The sequence below is a fragment of the Juglans regia genome, chromosome 1 (genome assembly GCF_001411555.2).
Source record: "Juglans regia cultivar Chandler chromosome 1, Walnut 2.0, whole genome shotgun sequence".
NCBI classification, from domain to species: Eukaryota; Viridiplantae; Streptophyta; class Magnoliopsida; order Fagales; family Juglandaceae; genus Juglans; species Juglans regia.
Window position 1 is genome coordinate 10,534,662 of NC_049901.1, and position 12,237 is coordinate 10,546,898.

General features: G+C 34.7%; 1 protein-coding gene across 1 annotated transcript; it reads right to left on the reverse strand.

Annotated features, from left to right (window-relative positions):
- Positions 1 to 124: 124 nt before the first annotated feature.
- On the reverse strand, positions 125 to 5,796 carry LOC108996120 (putative wall-associated receptor kinase-like 13). Its single transcript, XM_018971890.1, has 3 exons — positions 4,914 to 5,796; positions 2,378 to 2,485; positions 125 to 1,260 (listed from the first exon to the last, which is right to left on the reverse strand). The coding sequence occupies exons 1-3, from the start codon at positions 5,794 to 5,796 to the stop codon at positions 125 to 127; spliced, it is 2,127 nt and encodes a 708-aa protein (XP_018827435.1).
- Positions 5,797 to 12,237: the final 6,441 nt, after the last annotated feature.

Consider the following 12,237-nt stretch of genomic DNA (forward strand, 5'->3'; position numbering starts at 1 on the left):
ATAAAATGTTTTGTAGATATAATGAAAACAGCGCGCGCCTATCCACCTAGGAAGACAGTAATGGTTGGGGTCCAAAGATGAGCCTACATCAATATCCGTACATTTCTTTGTTAGGTAGAGATCATTAACAGCATCGCATGCATTTGCCATACATTTTATCAGTTCTGACAATTTCCTCCTCTTCACAATTTTGAACAGGAATGGAGTCTTTCCGCAACATTTGAACTAGCTCCAACTCCATTGTCACTTCTTTCATCGTCGGTCTATTCTTTCCCTTCTTGGACAAGCACCCTTTTACAAGGTTTGCTACCACAATGATCTCTTCTTTCTTAGCCTCCTTCAAGATTTGATTATCAAGGATACCAAATAAATTATTCTCTTCCATTGAAGTAATAAAATATATAGCTAAACTTTTGGTTTTTGATGTCCTTGTTGAAGAGATCGGCTTTTCTCTTGTTAACAGCTCGGCAAGAACAACGCCAAAACTATAAACATCACATTTTTCTGTAAATTGACCTAATTCATAATATTCAGGGTCTATGTATCCAAAAGTTCCTTGTACTTGAGTGCGTAAGTGAGTTTGATCGATAGCAACAGATCTTGAAATTCCAAAGTCTGCTACTTTTGCTTTGAGCTTTTCATCTAAGAGTATGTTTATAGATTTAATGTCCCGATGATAAATAGGTGCTGAAGCTGTTGAGTGCAAGTAAAAGAGAGCTCCTGCAACTTCTGTGGCAATTCGTAAACGCATATCCCATGTTAGTGGAAACTCTTCATTTTGATCATTGAGATATTGGGAAAGAGTTCCGTTAGGAATAAATTCATAAACTAGCAGTGGAACTTCTGTCTCCAAACAACATCCGAGTAGTTTAACCACATTCCTATGGTTAATTCGCGAAAGAATGACAACTTCATTAATGAATTCTTGGAGTTTTTCTTCATCCATTACCTTGGATTTTTTTATTGCAACGATTCTTCCATCTGCTAACATTCCTTTAAAGACAGTGCCTTGTCCTCCTTCGCCAAGTATTCTATTTCCACTAAAACAGGTAGTGGCCAGCTCCAAATCTTTTGAATTAAACAATTTAATATTTTCAACATGTGCTTCCCTTGAAGATAATTGTTGCTGTAACAATAGTCCACCATTTCGTTGGAAGAATGTCTCCTTTTGTTTCAACCTCCTCCTTTTCTGGACCACTTTGTATGACCACCATCCACCAATAACCATAAATAATGCTCCAAGGATTGTGCTAATACCTTCTCAACTCAATAGAATAGGAAAAGATCATTACTCCTTGGAATAGTGAAGATATAATAATAGTTTTGAATTGTGAAGATGTCGACTTAAATTAGAAAGACATTTTCTCAAATATTAGAAAGCTTGACAAACTATCATATGCGAAAGACATCATGTTACGAGAAATATAGAAATTTACAAGCAATGGTACTGCAAAAGAGAGGAATTCTATCAAATTAAGCACTATTTATGTCTATCGATCTCCCCAATTCGAATAGCTAGCTAGAGTTCAAATACCGAGATCACGGATTGTTTGTCTCAAACCCATTTGGTTCTTAGACAAGAAATTGAGATTTTGGTTCCCTTCCTAAAAATGTGTATTTTCTCTTATAGAAAATCACAAGTCAAGATAATAAAAGTAAATCCTCATTGACCTTTAGGTATAACATATATTCAGACCACCTCAATTTTCTCTATGATCATTTCTTATTTCTAATCTTCTTCCTATATAATATATATATATATATATATATATATATCTATCATTTTCTATATATATATAGATATATTTATATATATATATATATATATATTTTTCTCTTGATCAATATAATTTCATTCTGTATTGTTTTATCATTCAAGAACGTACTCATGTCATGTCCACGATTGATCCGGAAGATCATTAACGAAAATGAGCTAAAATAATATAACTAATTAATTTGGAGCATTATTAATAAGTTCCATTATCAAGAACGTACGCACGTGGCACAGCTAGCTTTTGTTCGTAAGCTTTCAAAATAGACGTGTCACACCAACCTCATAAAAGTTTATGACCTGAAGCACTTGTAAAAGATAGGCGATCATCTTTCAAAGCTACATACATACATATATATATATATATATATATTTATATGCATTCTGATAAAGTGGCGTACGTTAGTAATTGTGGCTTGGACATTCTTAAGATCTTACTTAGACTACATGAGCTAGCATCACTTGTTAATTGCTCTAACAAAACTTTCATATATTAATTTGCAATTAGCATTAAGCATCATCGTACTACTCTTTGATTGAAAAATTCCTAATTCTTCCAACAATATTCACTGTAGCTAGATTGATTGATTGAAAAAGAAGCCATACCTATAATTATCGACATCCGGGTGTCCGTACAACGGTGACCCCCATCAGTACTTTCACAGCGTGAGTTCGAACAATGATTGAGCTCCGGATATGCACATTCGTCAATATCTGGCATGGCAAAGACAAACAGATGCAGTAGAATTGTTGGAATATAGTATATGAGGAAAACTCGAAGACATTATGCAAATGTTATATATCTGAGATGCATCTCTTATTTTAAGAGACATAATGTTACCTTCCCATTAACAATAATGTTGCACTTTTCTGTCGCTTGATGATACACCAGATGTTGCATCTATTAATGGAAGGATACTATAGCATGCAGTACTATATATTCTAAATAGAGATAGAATGGTCTCTAGCCTAACATGATTTTAGTCTGTGTAGTACTTCATCTATGCGGGCATATATATAGATCAGATCATGGATAGACTAAGAGATTTCTTTCAAAATCAGGGTGCATGAGTTTCTGATCTACTCATGAAAGACTTGCAGTGCTTATATACATAACTTAAGACAAAATTGTTGAAGGTGCTATTGTTTGTCACTTTTTTACAAATGGTTTGCATGCGGTTTGTCTATAATTATTGAAGTTTATACCTAGCATGCATTACTCTTATTGTTTATATTTCTCCATGACTAAAGTTTATTGACAAAGAGAATAATAGTCATGATATGGGAATCTATTGTTAATGGGTTTCTTTCTAGTTGGTGATCTATAGATAAAATAATTGATCATATGTTTCTGCATGTAACGAAATGCATGCTATATAAAAAAGATTACCTCTGTGCATGATTCTAATTTGGCGATGAAAACTAATTGATTTTGTCAGAATGACTATTTGAGGCGAAATAAGGTTTTTTCCGCAAAATCTAATTCTTTTCACAACATTTTAATTGCCTCAAGAAGCCGCATCTCATCATGTAGCTAGTGATGATATATGGTTGTAACACTTGATGATAGACCAAGTAATATTGCATGATCGATCCCTTAATAAAAGGGTGTCAACACCATCTGAAATAGAGATATTGGAAAGATCTCCGAGTCTAAAATGATTTTAGCTTGTGTCCTGATCTATTTCTGAGGGTTTACGAAGCAGATGGATAAGTACCTAAAAGATTCTTTAAAAATCCATGCGAGTTTTTCTACTTAGTGAATACAGTTACAAAGACAAATTATATATATATATTGATTATATATGGTTGTATGCGCATGAAGATTACGTTATGCTAAACTTTGTTTATTGCTAAAACGATTTTATTAATTATTACTTGGATCTAGCTAGAATTAATATATACAGTCGTACCAAACAAAGTTTAGCATAACAATGTTCATGTTTAATGTACTGTATGAATTAGAATATGCTATAAACACTATATGGATCTTATAACATTTAATGTACTGTATGAATTATGCACGGTTGTACAATATAACTTTGTTTTTTCTATAATATGATTATATAAATATGCTATAAATAGTTATAGAGAAGTTTCATAATTATAACTATTAAAATTTAACCTTTCGAAGTAATTATTAGAGTCGGAGTTGTTTTTGAGTTACGACGTTCAAACTTTGACTTCGACTCTTATATACCAAAAATCACAAACCCAATTCTAAATTGTGTTTGGCATAAGTATTTTTGGATGATTTATCCATCATGTTTGTTTGATAATTTGATAGCTAGCTATTTCTTTCTCACAATTAATTAACTAAGAAATCACTTCTTGGATAAAAAGAAAGCTTGTGTGCTTCATATCATGCACTTAATTATGACATTTAGGCTCTTTAATTAATAAAATCTAGAAATTATAAAATGGTCCATTAATGTGTTGATTTGATTTTTGTAATTTTGAACTTACATGTAATTTTGTAATTATGTCAGATCACATAATTTAAGTTCTTATATATTATATGAGGCTGATCATGTACACTTTCTGTTCACTTAATCTTAAAGAGATTATATATCAATGACAGATCAAGGATCAGAAGACCAGTACCCTACAATGGAGGAACAAAAAAAAAAAAGATCGGTAATCCCTTATAAAATTCAGAACATGATAAAGTTTTAAATACCGATCGAGACTCGGGTTGAAAAAAAAGATGAGACTCAAATTAACACAATTTTGAAATTAAATTCCCGCATAAAAGATCTATCAGATCGATTGAGGTTATATCATATCATCAAAAAGACATCCTAGCTAGGTGTGCAACTAAAAAAATTAAGAATTTTGTTATGTACAAGCAAGTTTGCATACCAATCTGCGTATTAATGTTGTTGCCTTCATATTCTAAATTCAAATTAGTACTGTTTTTAATAAAATCTACTTTCTGACCAATCATATTGAATAAGTGCGCTTATTAGTGCGCAGAATCGTTTACAATTAGATTTTTCTAAAAATTAATAATGTAACGACGGCGTGAACCAATTATAATATGTGTTGCGTTCGAAACTTACATTCACGGAATTATCTTCAAGAAAGAAGAATTAAATGCATGATCATGGGATAATAAAGAGATTACGAGAGGTATAAATACCTTGACATCCTTGAGGAAGATAGGGATTTCCTTTGTAGCCATGAGCACATGCACATGTATGAGTGGATATTGTGAAGTTGTGATTACCCAACAAAGTAGGATCATGGCGATGACAGTGATACTGCTTGCTGCTGGTTGGACCATGCAATTTCGAAGAGTATGAAGTTGGATCAATTCCCCATTTCAATACCACTGGAACTGATATATTAGGGTTTGGCACTGTGAAATATTTCTGGAACCAATGTTTGTCAACCAAGAATGCATAGTTGCATTCTCCATTAACATTAGCAATATTGTGGGAAACTTTGGGCTCTATAGTTGTGATGAATGCATTGAGATCATAAGGAATTTCAGTTTGGCAGCAATTGAAGGTGCCATTGCTACGATTTCCATGTATGAATCTACCTCTGTCACAAGGAGACTTGCACCCACCAAATATAATGCGCCCATCTAGCGACCACACTGACGCAGAGTTGTTGCAACCCATGGCAACGAACATGTTGTTGCTCTCCGAGAAGGCGAAAGGGCTATTTTCAAACTCCTTATTGTACTGGTTCACTGTTGTAGTAGTACTACAACTTGCAGTAATGCGATGGCTGACGCGAACGGTGCTCTCTAGTATTGAAATCGCCAGTAACTCCTGGTTGAACCTCTTCAAGAAAGGTTTGGGAGTGCCCAGGGTACTGTCCTTTTTACAAATTATTTCAAACCAATCGTCAACGTAGCAATGATCAGCTCCCATTCCAAAAGGGTATGGAATATGAACACTCCCACAACGATCTTTACATGATGAATTTTGAGCTAATAATTTCGCTGCTGCTTCTGCAAATGAATTAATTGACAACAACGACAAAATGGTCCAAAGCACCAATCTCCCCACCATCTCTAGATCTTGATGATGATGATGAAGGGCGTAATGAGTTGAAGCAGCTACCAAAGCCCAAGGCCCAGGTTTTATAATAAGATTAATCCCGCGTCCTCCAAGACCAATTTAACTTGCTACTTTTGGAATTTTCTTTGGACGATTTCTCTCTTTCTTTCACTTCTTTACAGTCTAAATGTGTTTCGGTGACAATTATAGTCAGCAAAAATATATTTAAAAATTACGTACGCGTCGTGTAACGTACGTTAAAACTCAAATCCCAGCAGCGCCGGTCTTTTTAGACTGAGATTAAGGTTTTGAAATCAGTTGATAAACCTCAACATATATGTTATTACTATCAGCCAATAGAAGTTGTTAATTGGGCATTCAGACTCAAATGTTTAGTCATGACTTATAAATGTCGCTGTCCCAAGAAGCAATTCTTAATTGGTCGCAGAAGTTTGCCTACAGCTGTTATGAACTTAATTAGCATGTGTACGTACGTGTCAAGAACAAGAAGGCACAACGCATCGATCTAACAGCTTATGATGGAAAAGTTCATTGAGACATTTCCCACCCATCACACATATTTTATATATATGCACAAACATTTCGTAGCATTTATTTTATATATCGGCATGATGCATCAAAAGCTCCAGGTTTGATATATAATGTGCGTGCAAAATTTTCGTCTCAATCCAATGCGGTAACAAACATAATCAACATTAACGTAATTAATTAAGAAAATAACATATGATCCTTCCTACGATGATTCTCTGTTGTGGAACAGGATTGACACCCCCGGCCCATGACTAGTACGTAAGATAGATGTGCCCTTCGGATAAATTTTATAAATAATTGTTTGTTATTATAATTTCCGTTGACCACTTATTTATCTTAGTGATCTTTATCTCATCATATCCCATTAATATTATTTCTTTTTCGTTCTTAATTTCAGACTTTCTTGGATTATTCCGGCCAATGATCTGTACCGTATTTACGTTTGGTCCGAGATAAACCACTTGTTTTGGAGATCAAAACCACGGGCGAATTAGTGCGAGTGGCCTTTTTCTGCATTGAATCTCATCAATTCTCACCGCCCCTTGTGGATCAAATCGAGTTTAAAACGTCAAGCAAGTCGCCGCCACGCAATATTGTTGGTCAAAATTCACGTCGAAAACAGTTTTCTTTTCCCATATAACAGTAGTTGATATACTACGAGCTGTACGTCGACTAGTAATAGAACTAATTATAATTTGTTGTCCAATCGGATTTATTACTTACTGGATGAGAGCTGATTAATTGCAGCAAAAAGAATATCACTTAACCTAACGGCCTCATGACTGAAGCAACACATGTATAATTTTACTTTCAGATCATTTTGTTTACTTTGTAATTCGATCGTTTCATTGCCCGTTAGTTTCTTTGTTTTTGTTTTTGTTTTTTTCTTTCAAGGATTTTTTTTCCCTAGTATGAAACTAATAGCTAGCTAATAGCAATAATTGACCTCAATATTTTTTTTCAAATATAAAGAAGTGTGAGGAGAAAATTATGTCATTGTAAAAGGCATAGATATTTACGTACGAGGGTTGTTAGAGATACAAATGGATCTCCCAAACTGACGTACGTGGTACTTTGCTACGTTAGCAAATTATTATTTTTTTCATTAATTTGCTGCATTCCCACAGTTGGCGCAAGCCTTCTCCACCCCCAACTTGCATCCCCCTGCATTCCAATCGAAGCCACTGTGAGTTTATGGGTGACATTGTAACTACCACCATTCTCATCCCTCACCGCTAGCCCCACGTCTTGCTCTTCCTCGCCCACAAACTCCTTATGTAGAAGTTGTCCTCGTCCCCAACTCGCGTCCCCTGCATTTTCATCGCCACTGTGGGTGACGTCATCGCCATTGTTCCCATCTCTACACCATCACAGCCATTATCATTCCTCATAGCCAACCCCACAACTTGGTCCATCCAAAAAAAATCCATAAATCCAAACCTAACCAACTCAGTTCATCCAAAAAAGAAAAAGAAAACATAAGTCCCAGAACAATCCAAACAAACTAAATCCATAACAAGATCGAAAGTGGAGAGAGAGAGAGAGAGAGCGAGAGCGAGACAGATACTTGGCAGTGCGGCGACGTGAACGTCAACGGGGAGTAGCGGCGGCACTAGGCTGCACGGAGGGAGGTTTGGGGGACGCAAGGGTTTGGGAAAGGGAGGGGGGATGGGGAGGGGGAAAGGAAAAAAAAAAAAACCCTTAGCATAAACGGACGTGGCCTAGTAATACTATTATGCCACGTCAGTTTGTGGAATCTCTTTGTGGATCTATTTGTGTCTCTAGTATATAGTTTTCATTATGTACATGTCGTCTAATTTTAATGTACTATGCAAAACTGCAAAACTTAGATCTTAACGACAGGAAATATGATTATAAGGATTATGGGTGTAACCGGTCCGTTCTGGTCCGGTTTTGAACAAAATCTAGGACCGAACCGGTATGTACCAGTTTTACATTTTTCAAAACTGATTATGTCCCGATTACTTTCCTAAACAGGTACCTCCAGTTTTATCGAATTCCGGTCCGGTCCGGTCCTGTCTGGTTTTCTAGTTTTTTTTTAAATGTAAAACATATAATAAAGTGTTACTTCTTATGATAAAATGTTATTAATAATTTAATATATATATATATATATATATTATGTTTAAAGCATATGATCAATTAAATTTTCATCTTTTAGATAAAACTTTTATTTTATAAATTATAACAACATTATCTTATATATAATTATATTAATAACATATGATCAAACAAATTACAAATGTTCATATTTAATATTAACATTTTATGTTATAATTTATAAATTATAATATGAAATTATTTCATATATGATATATAATTATATATATTATACATAAAAATTTAATATATAATTATATATTCTATATATAAATATTTTGTATAACATATAAAATTAATTTTTATATTTTTTTTCCAACCGGTCCAGTCCCAGAAACTACGGAACCGAAACCAGACCAGATCCGGCCGGTTTTCATAAAATAAAAACCAGTTCCGAACCGGACCGGTTCAAAACTGACCGGACTGATTTTTCGGTTTAAATTTACACCCCTAATAAGGATAAGGATGATGGTACATGGTGCATGTTAATGTAAAAATTATTTGTAGACATATAATTTTAAGGGAATATTTCGAGTGACCTAAACAACTCCAAGTATATGCAACTTGCAGGGTTGAGAGAGATCAGGCCAAACAAGTTTTTAGGCCAATTGCAATCCTTAAGAGAAAACTCATTATATATCATTAGGTATTGATGAGCATTCAAGCCTAACTGTTCTCTTTCTATACACATGAGAACATCACCAGGTTGGTCTTTCTGTATTGGAGGTCCCTAAGTTCATTTGTGAGTTCACTGGTGGTGCATGCTACTGGAGTTCCATTAGAACATATGAGAATTGTTTGTGATAGAAGCTATAAAAGAACTCAAGAGTCTTGGGACTATTGAAGGTTGAGATCAATCGAATAGGTCACTCACCGAGATTACAGTCCAATATTTAAGTTTAAACTTTAAGCAAATGCTATGTAAGAGCTTAAGATATTCATTATATTTAATATCCATTTGGCTGCTAAGAGTGTTTTAGATAATCTGAACTTATCTATGAATAGTAGTGAATTAAGATTTTTTAGTAGGTTTTGTGAATCCTATTGAGATGTGTTTGAATGTTTAAAATAGGTAGAGATATGTTTAACTTTTTATGGAAAGTTGAGAAAATAGTGGGTACCAACCCCCCCCCCCCTCCCCTCCCTTCCTTTCCCTCAAAACAAAGTTTTAAAAAATAATATTATGTACTGTAGAATTATAATTCTACACTTAAATATCCTTAAAATATTCGTGATTGCCCCTCAACACTCAAATACCTAGCCGAAAGTATTTCTAAAAGTCTAAATCTAGTATTTCTATTCACACACTGACACAACATCTCCACTGGCCTATGATAGAAAATGACAATGAAACTTGAGTTTCTTTTCTTTTTGACCAACTGAATAACCAAATAACTCTTTCTTATATATCTTCCACTTTTTTTTCTTCTTGCTCTTTTTATGTGCTTCACGACATGGATACTACTCCGAAGTTGGAAGATTGTAGAATCGTTGGCTTGCTAGCAACCATGGTGGAGGAAAATGAAGTCCGGTGGAGCTCAAGCGAGAGATTCAGAGGGACGGCTTCAATAATTTAGTTTGTCTTTTACTAGCTACCTTTATATGGTTAATGTTAAATGTTGTTGAGGGTCAGTTTTGTCGATTACTGTTCACCCTTACATATGACACACTTTGCCAATCGCACTCAAACACACCAAATTCTACTAGTTCCACTCTTGATTGGTTTGTTGTTGTAGTGATGGAATAATTATTTTATTTTTATGTTTTACAAATAAAGTCCCATCAATGTATAGTACTGCTGAGTTATGATAAAAAAAAAAAGACGTTATTTCAGATGAAATAAGTTATATAATGTGTTTGGATGGAGAGTATATCCATATGTACGAAACTATCTCGAATGATATGAGATAGTTTTACCGTCCAAACACAACCTTAAATATTATAGCTAGTTGAGCACTAGGAATAGTTTCTTTTGAAGAGTTCTTCAAAATGTTTTTCTTCTTGACCAAAAGTCTTGTGCTCTTTGTTTTTTCATTTTTTTTTTAGGTTTTGGTCTCATGATATCTGTGACTATTTGAATAAGTTGGCCCGTTGCATACTTTAAATCTTGCCTTGTTTATTCAAACACTGATATGAACCCGCGGGAAAGGAATCCCTTGAACCCACAGTCAATTTGAAAACTTCCCAAGAAAGCCAAAATCAAGTCAAAGGATGGAGAACCTAGACCCGATGAGAACTTGTTTCAAGAACCTAGATTATATTAAAATCTAGACCCGTTGAAGAACCCGTCTCAAGAACCCAGATTACAAAGGAGGAACGCCACAAAGGTTGTGATTTACCTTTGATAAGTTCAAAAGTTCAATTAAGAACAAGAGGAGTAAAACTCAACTCACAATGAATAAATTCATCAAATTTCATAAACTTCATAATCTGATTAGAATGAGGCTACATAGAGTATTTAAAGCAAAACCTAATGAAACCCTAGCCAAAATAAACCCCCATCTTCCAAAAGTGCCCCTGGATGAACAGTGCCGCGGCTACAGTGCCGTGCTACAGTACTCGGCTACAGTAACCCTAACCCTAGTTCAATAAAATAATAACTTTCCCAACATGCCCTTGCATAGGCTCCCCTAAGTCCTTCTCATAATAAACTCAATTATTATAAACTAATAAAATAAGTTCTTTAAATGAATTAAATAAGTTGAAACCCTTCAAGAGTCCAAAGCCTTTAAGTCTTGTCGTTGCCCTCTTCCGTAGCTGATCAAATGAATTAAAATTGGATCTTCATCCTTCAAGCCCCATCTTGAATGTTGGGCTCTTGCTAAACTTGTCCCAAATGGATTACATCAATCCTTGCATTTTCTCATTGATCTTCTTGGCCCATCTGGAAGTTGCAAATGATCTTTAAGACTTGACCCATCTTGGTTCCCATCATTCCCCCTCTCCTCAAAATGATTCGACCTCGAATCTCCACCTGGATCAAAGGGAAAATTGTTAGTAACATCGAAAATAGTAGGAACATGATACTTACCTGGAAGATCCATTACATATGCATTTTCATTAATTTGTTTAAGAATTTGGAATAGTCCATCCAAGCTACTCATGTCATCAACTAGTAAAAACTTTAAATCTGAAGGAGGAAATTGATTAAGTAAACAAACAATTTCAATTGGTGAAAATTTAGTAGTAGCATGAACACTCCAATTATATGTAAACTCAATGAATGACAAACAATACTCCCACAAATGTGCATGAAGTACATCTAAAGTTTTCCTCGAACCAAAATGACCACTCCAATATGCATGCTCAATGAATGGCAAATGATACTCCCACAAACATTCATGCAACAAGTCAATGAATGGCAAATGATACTCCCGCAAACGTTCATGCAACAAGTCAATGAATGGCAAATGATACTCCCATAAACGTTTATGCAACATGTCTGAAATCTTATTTTCACGAGAATGACCACTCCAATTATATGCAAACTCAATGAAAAGCAAATGATACTCCCGCAAACGTTCATGCAACACGTCAATGTATGGCAAATGATACTCCCACAAATGTTCATGCAATACATGAATGAATGACAAATGATACTTCCACAAACGTTCGTGCAACAAGTCTTTGAATGGCAAATGGTATTCCCACAAACAGTCATGCAACACAACAAAAGTTTTCCTTACACCATGGTTACCCAACAAACCAGCATGTCCATCACACACAAGCAACTTACGCATAAAACTAGTAGGCACACAAAATCTATTCATTCTAAACAAG